The sequence below is a fragment of the Betta splendens genome, chromosome 9 (assembly GCF_900634795.4).
Source record: "Betta splendens chromosome 9, fBetSpl5.4, whole genome shotgun sequence".
NCBI lineage: Eukaryota > Metazoa > Chordata > Actinopteri > Anabantiformes > Osphronemidae > Betta > Betta splendens.
In genome coordinates, this window is record NC_040889.2 from 17,686,186 (window position 1) to 17,701,940 (window position 15,755).

At 44.7% G+C, this 15,755-nt stretch overlaps 1 protein-coding gene across 2 annotated transcripts in view; it reads left to right on the plus strand.

Annotated features, from left to right (window-relative positions):
* LOC114861989 (probable E3 ubiquitin-protein ligase HECTD4) overlaps positions 1–15,755 on the plus strand; it is a 31,613-nt gene that overhangs the window by 13,658 nt on the left and 2,200 nt on the right. For both annotated transcript variants that reach the window (XM_029161797.1, XM_029161799.2), the window contains exons 30-75: positions 47–182; positions 282–426; positions 524–690; positions 877–1,023; positions 1,105–1,289; positions 1,413–1,566; positions 1,671–1,951; positions 2,061–2,247; positions 2,338–2,419; positions 2,506–2,708; positions 2,825–2,960; positions 3,164–3,346; positions 3,605–3,769; positions 3,862–4,031; positions 4,206–4,321; positions 4,414–4,517; positions 4,790–4,951; positions 5,086–5,234; positions 5,352–5,431; positions 5,696–5,859; positions 6,004–6,241; positions 6,366–6,502; positions 6,601–6,727; positions 7,373–7,510; positions 7,611–7,747; positions 8,018–8,178; positions 8,259–8,440; positions 8,530–8,735; positions 8,821–8,951; positions 9,045–9,250; positions 9,341–9,520; positions 9,680–11,079; positions 11,155–11,362; positions 11,450–11,673; positions 11,784–11,929; positions 12,017–12,120; positions 12,272–12,395; positions 12,579–12,769; positions 12,888–13,034; positions 13,266–13,385; positions 13,472–13,627; positions 13,712–13,815; positions 13,996–14,217; positions 14,298–14,464; positions 14,577–14,772; positions 14,875–15,097. In XM_029161797.1, coding sequence (XP_029017630.1) covers positions 47–182; positions 282–426; positions 524–690; positions 877–1,023; positions 1,105–1,289; positions 1,413–1,566; positions 1,671–1,951; positions 2,061–2,247; positions 2,338–2,419; positions 2,506–2,708; positions 2,825–2,960; positions 3,164–3,346; positions 3,605–3,769; positions 3,862–4,031; positions 4,206–4,321; positions 4,414–4,517; positions 4,790–4,951; positions 5,086–5,234; positions 5,352–5,431; positions 5,696–5,859; positions 6,004–6,241; positions 6,366–6,502; positions 6,601–6,727; positions 7,373–7,510; positions 7,611–7,747; positions 8,018–8,178; positions 8,259–8,440; positions 8,530–8,735; positions 8,821–8,951; positions 9,045–9,250; positions 9,341–9,520; positions 9,680–11,079; positions 11,155–11,362; positions 11,450–11,673; positions 11,784–11,929; positions 12,017–12,120; positions 12,272–12,395; positions 12,579–12,769; positions 12,888–13,034; positions 13,266–13,385; positions 13,472–13,627; positions 13,712–13,815; positions 13,996–14,217; positions 14,298–14,464; positions 14,577–14,772; positions 14,875–15,097 — 8,691 coding nt within the window. The remainder of the gene's footprint in view (positions 1–46; positions 183–281; positions 427–523; positions 691–876; positions 1,024–1,104; positions 1,290–1,412; positions 1,567–1,670; positions 1,952–2,060; positions 2,248–2,337; positions 2,420–2,505; positions 2,709–2,824; positions 2,961–3,163; positions 3,347–3,604; positions 3,770–3,861; positions 4,032–4,205; positions 4,322–4,413; positions 4,518–4,789; positions 4,952–5,085; positions 5,235–5,351; positions 5,432–5,695; positions 5,860–6,003; positions 6,242–6,365; positions 6,503–6,600; positions 6,728–7,372; positions 7,511–7,610; positions 7,748–8,017; positions 8,179–8,258; positions 8,441–8,529; positions 8,736–8,820; positions 8,952–9,044; positions 9,251–9,340; positions 9,521–9,679; positions 11,080–11,154; positions 11,363–11,449; positions 11,674–11,783; positions 11,930–12,016; positions 12,121–12,271; positions 12,396–12,578; positions 12,770–12,887; positions 13,035–13,265; positions 13,386–13,471; positions 13,628–13,711; positions 13,816–13,995; positions 14,218–14,297; positions 14,465–14,576; positions 14,773–14,874; positions 15,098–15,755) is intronic.

Sequence of the window (15,755 nt, forward strand, 5' to 3'; positions counted from 1 at the left end):
CCACATTATCTATTGATCATCTAATATACGTCATCATTTTAATCAGCCTCCAAGTCTGTCTCAGATGCCAAGACAGTGATGCCTGTGGTGAAGCAGCCAGTTTTTCTACGAAGCATGTCCGCACCCTCAGACTTGGAGATGATTGCTAACCAAGACTTAGAGTTTACACATGCTTCCCAAAGGTATTTGTCTGTTTTCGCCTGATAAATGTAATGTTAGGCAGTTGTCAAGTTAAAGGACAATGGACTTATTTCTCGCTTTTTGTTCCTCTTCATCTTTAGGAGGCGACACCACCCCACCAGTCATCGTAGCAGCTCATTTACCCTGCTGCAGTCTCTGGCCATAGAGGACAGCCGTGACAAACCAACATACAGTGTGCTGCTGGGACAACTCTTTGCCTTTATTGGAACAACACCTGATCAGGCTGTGGGTTTCTTATTATCTCAGTTCCTTCCTATTCAGCTGAATTGTTTTTGTGTGAATTTTGGCGTGGCACTGAGGTAACATAAATCTGTCTTGATAGGTGTCAAGCAGCAGTTTCCTGTCTGCTGCGCAGACGCGTTGGAGACGTGGCAGAACGCGGAAGCAAGCACTTGTTCATATGAGGGAGTTGCTCACTGCTGCTGTTAGAGTGGGTGGGGTAACCCATCTGGTGGGTCCTGTCACTATGGTACTGCAGGGTGGCCCAAGGTAAGAAGCAAAGCTTTACCACAGTGAACAACTAAACTTACGCCACAGGTGCAGACTTGTTGTAAATGTAATAAAACACTAAATAATTGTCTTGACACAATCTTTCTATCAAGATATTGTAAAGGTTCAGTGGCACAGTATGACAGTGATTGCTTATGTGTGTGATTCCACAACACATCTGTGCAGGATTGAGGAGCTGACCTGTGGTGGAATGGTGGAGCAGGTGCAGGAGGCCTTTGGGGAGACCATGACATCTGTAGTATCACTGTGTGCTCGATATCCCATTGCTTGTGCCAACAGTATTGGCTTGCTTTGCACAATCCCCTACACCAGGCACGAATGTCCTTCTTGCATTATCTCTCTTCGATAATGTCTTTGTCATTCTAATTGTTTATGTTGTTCTCTTTATCACAGGAGTGAGGAGCAGTGCCTAGTCCGGAGTGGCCTGGTCCAGCTTATGGACAGCTTGTGTAGTTTAAGTGGTCAGAGGGACTGTAGCTCGAATGAGAAGCAGACCAAAAAGCAGAAGGTGGCCACAATGGCCTGGGCTGCTTTCCAGGTTTTGGCCAACCGGTGCATTGAGTGGGAGAAAGTAGAAGGTATAAAATATAAAATATTTTGCTAGCTTTTAAAAAGATATTCATCAAAAAGCTGTTTACTCTGATTCCATTAGAGGCAATAGTCAGTTGTATGGTATAATGCTGTTTTTTTGTCTTTTCCAGGTGGGTCTACAGATGCGGTGCACTCTGGTCTGGCACGGCAAGTGTCCAGCCTGCTGACCAATCACCTGGCTAGGGCCACAGATTGCTGTGGCAATCAGGCAGCTGGGAATGATGCCTTACAAGATGTGCTCAGTCTTCTCAATGACCTTTCCAGGTGAGGTTATACGCACTCTGCATGCATCCTAAGTACTAATGTGTGAATGTGTACATATTTGTTTATTTAATTAATGTATTTGGGTTCTTTTGTTTTCAATTTAGGAGCCACATTGGAAAAGCAATCCTGAGCCAGCCTGCATGTGTATCCAAGCTCTTGTCCCTGCTGCTTGATCAGAGGCCCTCTCCAAAGTTGGTGCTTATCATCCTTCAGCTGTGCCGCGCTGCCCTGCCTCTCATGAGTGTGGAGGACTGTGGTAATGTGGCCCTGCCCTCGTGGAGCTATTCTATTAACACGCTAGATGCCGAGCAACAAGATGCAAGTGACCCTGCCTCACGTATTGCAGCCTTGCTACTAGCCAAGCTGGCGGACTATGTAGTACCAGGTTGGTGTAATAACCAAGAATACTAAATACTTCCGTATACTTATATAGACTGTGCAATTAAGTAGTCAGAGGAACTACATGGTCATGAAATCCATTGTTTCTTTACCAGGATGCCAGACCCTGCTTTCCCCCAGCTCCTCTGAACCAGACACTAGTCTGTCCCAAGCCAGTTCCAAAGGAGCTCTGAAGTCTGACGATGTTGGGGATGAGGGAGAGGCCATTGATGGCAAACTATCCATCTTTATCCACAAGCGAGAGGACCAGTCTTCCCATGAGGTTCTTCAACCACTTCTCAGGTAGGATTCCTGCTTTTATGTCTCGGTAGCAATTTGTTGTACAGTAGCTTTGTCTGACATCCGTTTTATTCCAACCTTTTCAAAATGCAGCAGCTCAGAAGGTCGTCCCTTTCGGCTTGGCACTGGCGCAAACATGGAAAAGGTGGTGAAGATGGATAGAGACATGACCAAGGTATTTGGCGTGTGTTCACACCATGATTGGTGATGGTACTGTACTGTAGGCTTTCCTTAAATCTTTCCTTTTGAAACCCTCTGTAGACTGGAAGCTGTGAGGTGATCACAGAGGAGGCATCTGCTGCTTTGAGGAAGGCCAACAAGTGGGCTCAGTCTGGACTGATAGTGAGTGTGGGTCCTCCTGTGGAGGCTGTGGCCCAGGAAACTGCTGGAGGCATCACCACTGGTGACAAGAAGAAAACTGCTCAGACGGCTGTTTGTCGGGACAGGAATGCAGATTTGGCCAGGTATGGTTTGATTCTGCAATCTAGTGTGGTCATATTTTAAACACATGCACTGTATATTATAGACATTCATCTTCTTTGTGTTTGTAATATGTCCGCATTGAACTTGGGTCAAATAGGTCGGACCCTGTCAGGCCTTTCATCAGTGGACATGTTGCCAATAGTATGGCTGCTGAAGTTATCGCTCTGCTGCACAGTCTACTCACTGCTCCTGAGTCTAACACTGCTCAGATCTGGACAACTACTGCAGAAAAAGTAAATGATAAAAATCTTTCTACCTTTTTATAGCAATGATAAACCTAAATAATATTTTGATATGCAGTAATAACTGATTTTTTTAATCTAATCTATTGTTCTATCTGTCTATCTAATCATGAACAAATAACATAACATTTTATTTACCATAGGCTTTATCCTTTGGTTGTAAACCTAATACCTTTTCTCTTGGTTGGTGATAGGTTCTCTCTCGGGCACTAATGTTTATCCCTCAACTGGGGAAATATGCTGAAAGTATTTTGGAGAATGGCAGCAGCAGTGGCAGGAAACTTGCCAAGCTGCAGGCCATAGGCAGACAGGCTGTTGCTGCACTCTGTGCCCTCGGTGGCTTCAAAGAAACTATAAAAATTGGCTCTGAGGTGCAGGTTAGTGGAAATAATAAAAATGCTTTTCAGACATTTCCTGTCCTTTGTTTATTAGGGTTCTCAGTTATCTACTGTAGTCTTTCCGAACAGAACTAAGTCTGGTTGGCACTGACCAACACGTTTGAGATCAGTTGTGTCACAATTTCCATCGTTGTAAAAGGCAATGACATTTAAACACTGCATACTGTAGTCTTTATAATTCATCATTACATAAATATTGACTGTGACTATATTTTCTGTTATTCTTCTGTTCTGCAGGTTGTAGGTAAAGGAGTGCTGGGCAGTGCGGGCATAGTCATGTCCATAAATGAGCAGAAAGGTATAGCTACTGTCAAGTTTCCTTCTTGTGAGTACAGGAAAACTTGCAAGGCCTCAGACATCCTAACAGTACCTATATCACGCCTCTGCACACCCAGATCTGAGGTAAGTTCTCCATCCAGCACCGCCCTCATTTTAATGACAAGTCAAAGCGGGAATCTCATGGGTGCCTCTCTGTTAAAATGAAACTCCAACAGGCCCTCCCCCTGTATAAGCTCTCAATCACAGAGAAGGTGGTACAAGCAGTGCAGTCCATGCTTCTGCCACAGGAGGGCAGCCTCTCCATTCACACATCTCTACCAGCTACAGGGGATGGCTCCAGCCCAGTAATGGCTGCAGTGCGTTTGTTGGCCGAAATCAGGACCAGGTCAGTAAACAGTAATGTGAATAAATTGTCTGCCATCATTACAAAAAGGCCCCCAGGTCAGATTTGATATTAATTCAGGAAACAACTTTACAAGTTTTTCCCAACATTCCAACTGTGATTGTGTGATGTGTTGGTGTGGTTTTAAACTGTAGTTTGTGGGTTAAATTTTTCCAGGGCCTGTCTGGTGATGGCACAGCTCTTGGAGGATAGTTCCTTCTGTGAAGAGTTCATTCAACAGTGCCCTGCTGCCGTAGAGGTTCTCAACTTGGTTGCCCAGGAATGCAGCCCAGGTGAGCATATAATGTCATTACATCTCCTAAGATTTCTCAAATAGCTATAGCAGAATTAGTAAATTTTGGCTGATTCTTCTCACTCTACCCAGGAGAGCGTCTAGGCATGGTTGAGTCTCAATGTGAAAGAGTTAGAATGCTGTACCGTGACTGTGCTCGGCCGCCTCCTCCACCACTGCAGACAGACAGACGTCAGGTATGAGTTACTATGTTTGAATGGAGTATAGTATTGTTTAATGATTTTTCCTGTAAATTACAACATGCACAAGATATATCCACTCTAATGTAATGTACAGTAATTGTGGACCAAGTACAGATGAAAAACCACAGAAGAAGGTGGGAAATCTAACTGTTATAACTGAACTTGTTTCACTCAGAAAACCATCAAAGACCTTTTGATGTATTAAACAGTGAGATTTTCTGGGCCCACTAATCTCCTTTTTTCCTTTGATGTGCTTGCCTCCCCAGCCCAAGGAGATCACTTGGTGCCCATCCAGAGTGTTCCCTCCAGTTCGTGCCTGCATGTTCTCATCCCGTCTGACCTCTGTCACCTTTTTGGCTGATCCAAGTGCTGGAGGAGGGTTGCCCAGAGGCACCTTTATCTATGCCACATGTCCCGTACCAGTTCAGGTGGGCACATGATATAGTGCAATATAGTCCTACATTAATATTTGCCATTTATTATTGATTAAACCTGTAGCAGTTGGATAAAGGCAGTATTACCGGCTGTCTACAATCTCCTATTAAATCTGTTTGTGCCACAGGCTCCATCCTTTTACTGGGAGATAGAAATTGTCTCCTATGGAGACTCTGAGGAGGACAGTGGCCCAATTGTGTCCTTTGGTTTTGCCACTGAGGCAGAAAAGAGAGACGGAGCCTGGACCAACCCTGTTGGCACATGTCTGTTTCATAAGTAGGTTAACCTGCATATTTACTGAGAGACTCTTCCCTGCTGCTCTGTCTTTGAGTGCTGACTGCTATTCTCTTTTTTTTGCGTCTGTGCTTTACTTTACTTTACTGACATTGGCAGTAATGGTAGAGCAGTGCACTACAATGGCTCCAGCCTGCTGCAGTGGAAGAGTGTCAGGCTAGATGTGGCTCTACTTCCCGGTGAGACACAATGTTTTAATTTTATTTTGCTTTTAATATACAAATCATTTGTTTGATGCAAACAAAATCAAAAATCCATCCATCCATTCATTCATGCTTCAGCGCATTGTATCATACTGTAACTGCTGCTAGTTCAGAAAGCTGTTGTGTAAACACCTATAATGTAGCTTTACTAAGTCAAGCTGTATTCGGTTAACATGTTTTAATGAAGTTCATTTGCTATTAACATTGAGTCCCTGCTAAAGTTTATGTGCATCAATGCAGGTGACGTAGCTGGAATAGGATGGGAGCGTTCTGAAGGCACTCCTCCACCTCCTGGTCAGGCCCCTAAAGGCAGGGTCTACTTTACCTACTGTGGGCAGCGGCTGAACCCCATTCTTGAAGATGTAGCAGGTGGAATGTGGCCCCTGGTACATATTCAAAAGAAGGTGGGATTTTGTTGGCTAAGATTTTAACTGTTTTATTAAACTTGTATAATTTGGTTAATCTCTTAATCTCATTCATAGCTCCAGTGACACAATATACCAAACGTGAATGTATTTAGTTATTTTTAATTTTTGTCTTTTCTATAGAACTCAAAGATTCGTGCCAACTTCGGAAACCGACCCTTTGCATATGCGGAAGGCCAGGCTCACAGAAATGCTGCTGATTTATGTGTGGACCTTGCAGAGGAAATAAGCGCAAACTTTGAAGCGCTGCCCTTTGCTATGGCCTCAGACAGTGATAATGATGCAGGTGCAAGTGTCACTTCAGACTCTGGCTCCCATGGACCTCCTTGTCGGATTGCAGCTGTTGCAGTTGCCCAGCAACGTATGTTTATCCCTTTTATTTTTCATTTTTGACCGAGCATTTATCTTTTATAATGTTTTATATGATTCAGACTTCAATATGTTTAATATCTGCATTTTCTCTTGCTTTTCTCCTGTGGATACAGAGTACAACAGTGACCTGTCTTGCCATTACAAGGTTGAGCTGAGTTACGAAAATCTGGTTACCTCTGGGCCTGACCCACATCCTCCACCAATTGCAGATGATGAGACTGATGATGAAGATGATGATGATGTTCCAAGGGTGAATGAGCCTTTATGCCACTCCACCACAACACATTATTTAAAAAAAGATGATGGTTTTCTCACAATTGTCATTATTAATTTTGTGTGTAACTTTAGGAGGATCACTATGCCCTGCTAGTCAAAGCCTGGGAGACCAAAGTGTTTCCTACTATTCGTAGGCGGTTCCGTAATGAGGCTGAGAGGAAATCTGGCTTGGACCAAATCAAAGGAGCACTGCAGCTGGGTAAGTCTTATACAGCACATTATCATCGCATAAAACATTTTGGCGTGGTATTGCATGTCAACACTATTTGAATAAGAAAGGAATAAACAGCTCAGCAGATCCATGACCACAAATGTGCTATGAAAGCATTTGCATGTTTCAATCTAATCATTAAATACGGCACACAGAGTGGAAGTGCGTTGAATAGAAGAATAGGAATATTTAATATACAAAGGTTAAAAACCTGTCACTTGTTTTCCTTTCACTGTTTACCGCCGCATGTTGGAATCAATTACATGACTCACACTTTTACTGTAGCAGGTTTCTGTCTCGCTGCTAATAATTAAAGTGCACTCATGCAGAATATAAATAGGGTACAGTTGTAAATATAATTCAAAATTAATAACCCTTTTACAAATCAGAACAAGGTGGAACAATTACAATGCCACAGTTAAATTACATAGAGAATCCAAGTGACAAAACTTAACAACCTATTTATTTAAATGTGAGCTGGATATCAGTATAATAAACAAATTAATGATTTACTAAACTGTCTATTCTGAGCCTATTCATTTTTTCCCACAGTTCTTGGTTTTATTAGAGTTCAAAGAGGACAGCTGTGAAAATTAGTGTATATACAGTATATGATGATATGTGTTTTCACAGGCATGGTTGATATTGCAAGACAAACCGTGGAGTTCCTGTATGAGGAGAACGGTGGCATTCCTCGAGACCTCTACCTCCCCACGATTGAGGATATCAAGGATGAGGCCAACAAGTTCACCATTGACAAAGTTCGCAAAGGTACCGCTTACCTATATCGCCTTAGACAAATTGGAAGTTTAGCTACCCATTGTTTTCTCCATTTTCTACTTGCGTTCATGATTATGATCTTTCAACGCAGGCTTGACTGTGGTCATCCGCTCTCCTGACAGCAACAATACCAATAGCACTACGGGAGGAACTGCACTGCCGAAGTTTGCAATCCGGGGAATGTTGAAGACTTTTGGTTTGCATGGGGTAGTGTTGGATGTGGATTCTGTGAGTACAGTACTTCGGTGCTATGGTGCTTCAGTATTTTGTACCTTCACAATAAGGTTAATTGTGACTATATCAGCAAGTTTAAAAATCATAACATTTTGACGTTTGTGGTGGCCATCCATAGAGAATATATTCATGTTGTGGACATTTTAACATCCTGTACTTTATGCCGTCTGTGTTTTCTTCGTGCCATGTGTTAGTTACCCATTGGGGCCAATAAAGCTATCACTGAAAGAATTAGCTCACTTATTTCTCTGTTTATTTGCTTAGGTGAACGAACTTGTACAAGTTGAAACCTACCTGCGCAGTGAAGGAGTGCTGGTGAGGTACTGGTACCCTATTGAGATGCTTGAACGCCCCCCTGCTGGATCTCGACGCACTGCAGCCAACGGCTTAGTCTCGCTAGACAGCAGCAACATCCAGATCCACAGGTATCAAAGGACTCTGGTAAACCATTTTGATCTGCATCTTGCACCAGTGCCAAACGTGTTTGTTTTTACTTCTCCTTTAGGGAACTGCTTCGCTGTGAGAGTGCGCTGGCTCGGTTATACTGCCGCATGGCTTTACTCAACATCTATGCCCCCAAGAATCCCCACACCTTCACTCGTCTATTCCACATACCTGCTATTCGTGACATCACCTTGGAACATCTGCAGCTTCTGTCTAATCAACTATTAGCCCCACCCCTCCCCGGTTAGTACACCTTATGAATAACTGGGTCAGAGTGATGTACTGTTACTGTTTAGTGTGTTTTTGAAGCAGCAATCTTGTTTTTCCTCCAGATGGCACTATTAGCTCTAGTTCTATCCTGCTGGCCCAGTCAGTGCTTCATAACCTCCAGGGTCAAAGCTGTTCCCCTACAGACCTTTTCTATCAGGGCAATGCTCAGCCTATTTGGGAATGGTTGACAGTGGCCATTACCCGTGCTTTGCATCAAGGAGAGGACAGCTTACTGGAGCTGACGAAGCAGATCTGCTGCTTCCTACAGGTAAACATCAATCAGTGGTTGAATTATTGAACTTGTTCATAACCAATGTGTGAAATACACTTATTATAACTTTGTTCTCTAACAGAATGCACCAGAGCAGTTTACATCTGAGGAGTTTCCTGTGACTGAGTCAAAGGTTAGCATGGATGTCAGCTTCCCAGGTGCTGCATTTGTGATTGTATCCTGCAAGGAGAGCCAGCTAGGCTGCCGCAAAGAGTGAGTAACATGGCTGTGTTAAATAATTGTTTGTAATGATTATGTGATTAACTGTAATTTCTTACCAACTATTGCTTTTTTTTCTTTTATTAGCTCCAGTCTGTACAAGGCTCCATGGTCTCGTGTCATGGTATATGGTCTGGGGCACAAAGTGCGTAGAAATGGACAGCTAAACCTGATGGAGGCTGTGTGCTATCCTTTGGATGCCTCACCTTCTAACACAGGCCTTACCCCTCCTCCCACCACAAACCAATACCCGTCTGTTATCATCCCCACCGATAAGGTGCACATAAAATTAGGTCAGTACCTTGGCTCCCTGACGAAGATTTTATATACACGGTGTATATATAACTATTGTAGAATTTCACATTCTCTTGATTTAATTATAGGTGTGTCGCCCCCACCTGGTGCTGTCATGGTACTACACTCATTGCCACTGGAGTTTCCTCTGGCCATGGCATTTGCTGAACAGCTGCTGACATGGAAGCTGGGAGAGACCAATGGACGATCAGAGGAGGAACTGGACACAGTGCCCTCGTCTGTGCTGCTGCAGGTGGTGGAACTTCTAGGTAGGTCTAAATCCCATTATGGCAACATTCAATGAGTCTAATATATTAACTTTTTAGTATACAGTACATTTTAATCTAGGTATAAAATATTTGCCAAATAAATCTTACCTATTAATAGAGCTTTCCTAAAATGTTACATTCTTATTTTTAATGTTTCAGGTGGTTTGCTTTGGACCACTGATCTGGCTTCTTCCATCAAAGAACTCATCTTTCACTTGTTAGCTGAGCTCTTGCGGAAGATTCACCACTTAGAGCAAAGGAAAAATCCTGCTGGCCTTTCCAGCTCCATTGCTCTGCTACTTAACCCCTGCCTTGCAGTGCTCATGGCCCTGCAGACAGAACTCCGAAAGCTCTATGACAGGGAGACGCAGGGATGGACTGCTGGAGGGGCTGGAGCAGGGGGTTCCTCATCTGGAGGGCTTGCTTTGGCTCTGGGGGCAGAGCACAGCAGGTTCTCCACCTACTTCCATGCTTTGATGGAGGTGTGCCTGGCTGTGGCTGAGGTGACACTTCCCCTTAATGTTGGAGTCTCTTCGGTGGGGACCCTGTCCTCTACCAGCGCTCCTAACCTCAGTGACTCTTCCTCGTCCTCATCGTCATCCCCGGGTCAAACACCACAGAGCCCCAGTTTGCTATCCAAACGTAAGAAAGTGAAGATGAAGCGGGAGAGGGCAGCAGCTGCAGTGGCAGCGACGGTCACTGGGAAACGTGGGAGTGGAGGTGCACGGCTGTCAGAGAGCGACAGCGCTCTGCTGAACATGGCGGGCAGCAAACCTGAGGACATGCTGTGGTTCCACCGCTGCCTCACTCTTTTGATGATCCTGCGACATCTTGCCAATAAGGACCCGCAGGGCTTGAGCGTGACCAGTGATGCAGTGGCAGATGCCTGCCAGGCCCTTGTGGGATCCACTGCCCACAGTCGCCTATTAGTGCTCTCAGGTATACCCACACACCTGGAGGAGTCGGTGGTTCGAAATGCAATCCGAAGGGCTTGCAACGCACATGGAGGACTCTTCAAAGATGAAGTCTTCATTCCTCTACAAGAAGAAGACCCCAAGAAGTTGAAAGTTGGAACTGGGGTTTCTAGTCCACTGGATGGCAAAGCTGTCCCTGAACCCGAGCGCCCATTCCCCAACAGCACAGGCCCTGAAAGTCCCGACAGCTCCAGCAGCGTGACTCCAGCCATGAGTGTGAGCGCTTCAGCTTCTACCAGCCAGACGTCTATCTGTAGCTCCTCTCAGGGAGTCTCTCGAACTGCCAGTGAACTGTCTGTTGACCAGGACCTGTTAGCTGTTCCACCTGTCACTCCTGCAGCTGCAGCATCTGCTGTTACATATCCTCAACAGGGTCCCCAAGACCCCCAGACAGTTTCTAGTCAGGAGAGCCTGGATACCTCACTGTGCAGCACAGGGAGTCTTGGGAGCTTGGGAAGCTTAGGTGAACCTGTCGACAATGCAGAAACACCATCAGTATCAGATGGGGGCTCTATGCACACAGTCACCTCACTGGAGAGCAACGCAGTCATGGCCAGGCCAATCAAGGGCTACGCTGTCATAGAGGTGGGTTTATTAGGAGCAGAGTTGCAGGTCCAAGTTGTTTGACTCAGGTTCTGACAAATGCCTTGTTCGTTTTAGGTTCGATCACGGGCCAAAGTGGAAAAAATCCGTGCAAGTCTTTTTAACAGCAGTGACTTGATTGGGTTATCGAATTTGGAAGGTGAAGAGGAGCTGATGGAGTTGACTAATGAGGAGATTCTCACAGCATCCAGTGTAAACCAAAGCCTATTTGACACGCAGGGAAGCTCCGCTCTTGAAGACTACTTTCTGGACAAGTCAATCAGAGGTAGGTGTTGGATATGTTTTGCTTTTTACACGGGGACTTAAGATCTGCCCATTTATAATGACAAATTGTCGATCTCCCTGTGTCCAGGTGACAAGCTTGTACCTGGAGCGCGAGATGTCCTCACAGATATTTTTAAGAGCTGCGTGCACTCGGAGCAGATGCTCAGCCTTACGCCGGCCAAGCCAATTAAAGTGTCTGACATTTACCTCAGCAAAGAGCAGATCAACTCTCAGACATCTGGCAACCTGCTGCATACTTTCTTTACTAATGTTCGACCCCCCAAAAAAGTACTTGAGGACCAACTCACTCAGGTACAGTATATAACAAGTGGGGTACATGAGTCCTATGTGCATATAAATAAAGAAGGCTAGCCAGTATGCTTTCACATATGTTAAAATAATGTGCTTGTGTGTATATTTAGATTTTACGAAAGTATGGCACTCCCAAGCCTAATAAGAACAAGTACAGCAAGACAGGGAAAGAGCAGCATCAAGGCAAAGTTGTGAGCACAAAGAGGCCTATAACCAAACCTCCTACCAAGGAAAAGTCTGTGCTAAACAGTGTCAGGTGAGTGATTTGACACACATCACATTTAAGGATTTCTACCTTGGCATGTCAAATGAACGAAATATGCTGACGTTTTACCACTTCCAGAACTGCGCTTAGTGAAAAAAAGACAGTCCTCAAGCCAAAATCTCCTGAGAAAGCAAGACCTGATGAGAAGGATGTGGAAAAATCTCCTGCTAAGAAAACAGAAGGTTGGTAGCAATCACATACATCTCTGAAAATGTTAATAACTGCATGGTTTGCATTAGAAAAATGTTTTAAAAAAAGGTTTAGTTCAGTAACTGGTGAGGGAGAAACATTAGTCATGGCTTTGGGCTTCACATACCACTTTGTTTCCTTTAGTCCCAGAGGAAAAGTACCTGACCCTTGAAGGTTTCCATAAGTTTGCTGTCGACCGTGCCAAGCAGGACATTCGCAGCGTCTGGAGGGCAATTTTGGCTTGTGGTTTTGACCTTCACTTTGAAAGGTGAGTTTGGGGACAAAACTCGGTCCCAATGTCCAGCAGCAGGTCAGCAAATGTTCATACTGTTGTTAAAAAGGCCAGTTGTATGTTATTTATTCAGAAAGCAAAGCGTGTGGGTAGTCGATCTCTCATCCATCTCATAATGTTGAGAGCCCTTCATTTATCAGCAACCTCTGTCTCTATCAGATGCACCTGTATAGACACTCGTCATGCCCAGAAGGCCAGCAGGAAGTGGGGCTTGGAAATGGACGTGGCTTTAGTGCAGTATATCAACAGGCTGTGCCGTCACCTGGCTATTACACCGGCCAGACTACACCCCCACGAGGTCTACCTGGATCCTAGTCATGCTGCTGATCCTCGTGTGGCCTGTCTGCTCAGTAAGGAACTGTTAAAGAGGGCAGTTGTTAATCAACTGACTAGCTACAAACAAACTGCTTGAACATACAGTTGTGTCAGTTATACTCTGTATACATTTTTGTGTGCATGTTTTTTTAGGCGTGCCCGTGGAGAGTCTGCGCTTGCGCTTTGCTCTGCTGCAGTCCCTCAACAACACCCTGGAGAGTTTCTTTCTGCCACTAGTGGAGCTGAGGCAGACACATACCTATCAGAACAGCATTGCCTCACTCTTATGTGAGGCCAAAGGTGAGCAAGGTCCCAACGTGCTGATGTCTGAACTGGAACTAAACAGAGTGAATGTCTTTACATAGATTTTAAATTCTCTCTCTCTCTCTCTCTCTCTCTCTCTCACACTCACACACACACACACACACACACACACACACACACACACACACACACACACACACACACACACACACACACACACACACACACACACACACTATCACTGCTTCATTTCTTCCATGTTTACAGGTCTAATCTTCTATGACACTAAGGTGATGGTAATGAACAGGGTACTGAATACCACAGCACAGCGAACAGCTGATCATGCTGCTCCTGAGATCACACTGGACCCTCTAGAGATTGTAGGAGGTGGGCAGTCCTTATCACTTCATACCATGTTGCTTTCCTGTTGTACTGTTTGCTAATAATTCTGTGTGTCTGCCTTTGTCCTTCAGGTGAGATAAGATCATCAGAGAACACATATTTCTGCCAAGCAGCGCGCCAGCTGTCTTGCGTTCCTTCGTCCCAACTTTGTGTGAAGCTGGCCAGCGGAGGAGACCCGACCTACGCCTTTAATATCCGCTTCACTGGAGAGGAAGTCCATGGCACAAGTGAGACTTTTTCTCTGTTTGTCTGCACCACCTTGTGGTATTATTTACTGATGTTTGTTCCCTGTCTAACTGTGGTTACTCCAGGTGGCTCCTTCAGACACTTCCTGTGGCAGGTATGTAAGGAGTTGCAGAGTTCTGCCCTTTCCCTGCTGCTGCCTTGTCCCAGTGCTGCAGCCAACCGCAACAAGGTCAGTTTTTCACTATCTGTCTTACGCTTGTTTATGCACAATTCAAAGCTGTACATATGGCACAGCAATAAAAGTCCTGTGTGTTGTAATATTAACACAAGAATAGTCTTAAGAAACATCTGGTACCACAAATTGACTCTATAGAATGATGTTCTATAAGGCATTGTTTGCTTTGCTCAGGGGAAGTACATCCTGACTCCGTGCCCCATCAGCTATGGAGAGGAACAGTTGCTGCACTTCTTTGGTCAACTACTCGGCATAGCCATTCGTGCAGACGTGCCACTTCCTTTGGACCTACTAGGCTCTTTTTGGAAGGGTCTGGTGGGAGAGCCCCTCGAACAAGAACAGGATCTGCAGGAAGCTGACGTGCTCACATATAACTATGTCAAAAAGTTTGAAAACGTAAGTGATGAAGTCATCATGTCTCTTCCTGCTTATTCCGTGGTTTTACTGAACTTAGCCTGTGTTCTCTCCCCCTGCAGGTGAATGATGAGACTGAGCTGGAAACCCTTTGTGCTGAGATCTGTTCTCAGCATCATTCAGGAGAAAGCCCAGATTCTCCCAGCCGACCCTGCTGCACATTTACTTACGTCACCATGACTGGCGACGAGGTGGAACTTTGTCAAGGAGGCCGCAGCCTCGCTGTCAGGTACAGGAAACATGCAGTGTGGCAGTGTCTTTGTAAATAACCTAATGCCACATTTACCTTTTATCTCTAGTACTCAGCCTGTTTGTAATCTGAATATACTCTGTGTGTTAAGCTGGGAAAATAAGGACGTGTATGCACGAGCCATACGGAGCCTTCGTCTGAGGGAGCTGCAGAACACGGAGTGCATGACAGCAGTGCGTGCGGGACTGGGCTCGATCATTCCCCTGCAGCTGCTCACTATGCTCAGCCCTGTGGAGTTGGAGCTGCGTACCTGTGGCTTGCCTTACATCAATCTGGAGTTCCTCAAGGTAAAGCTTAGATTTGCGTGAACTTCACTTGTACTTTGTTACAGCGTGTTCAGTGGTTAAAGTAAGGCTTAGTGGCTAATGTTGTTCTCTCTTTGTCTGTAGGCTCACACTATGTATCAGGTGGGGCTCATGGAGACTGATCAGCACATCGAGTTCTTCTGGGCCGCCCTGGAGATGTTTACTCAGGAAGAACTCTGCAAGTTCATCAAGTTTGCTTGCAACCAAGAGCGTATCCCATTTACCTGTCCCTGCAAGGATGGGGGCCCCGACACCGCCCATGTTCCTCCATACCCTATGAAAATTGCCCCTCCTGATGGAGCTGCAGGTAAAAGCTTTGATCTGACACATTTGTTTAGTGTATAGTGAGATTGTGATTGCTTATACAGTGAACCATAGGATACTGTAATAGTCAGATATTAGGTGGTTTGCATTCAGATAATCTGGCATCTGGTGGTCACTAGTCACAAGTGTACTGGTTGGTATCTTTGCTGCAGCAAGGACATTTGTTCGATTGGTTGATTTGTTTAATTCTTTCAGACAGAGGAACTCCTGTCTCTAATGCTAATGTGCAGAATGTACTGACATGAATTATCAAAGCAGCTCATCATGTTTTTGCATATGCTGCGAATTTTTCGTAGTTAGACTGGTACAACATGTTTATCACAAAACATTTCCTAAAACTTGACTAAAACCTTAGCCTAAGGTAAAAACCACAATGGGAAGAATTTTCGAGGCTTAGAAGTTTCTTTATTATAGTAGAACATGATGGAAGGACAAAGATGTAGAAAACATATTCTCCAGTTAATTAATGTGAAATAATGCACATTTCATTAGCGATTTGCAGCACCCACCCAACACTGTAACCTGAAGACTTGTCAGGAGTCACTAATGCTGCAGGATGCTTTGTTGTAGTGACTAACTAAACCAAAAATAGTTTCAAGCCACACCCACTGACAGTCAAACCATGTAATCATGTTCACAAC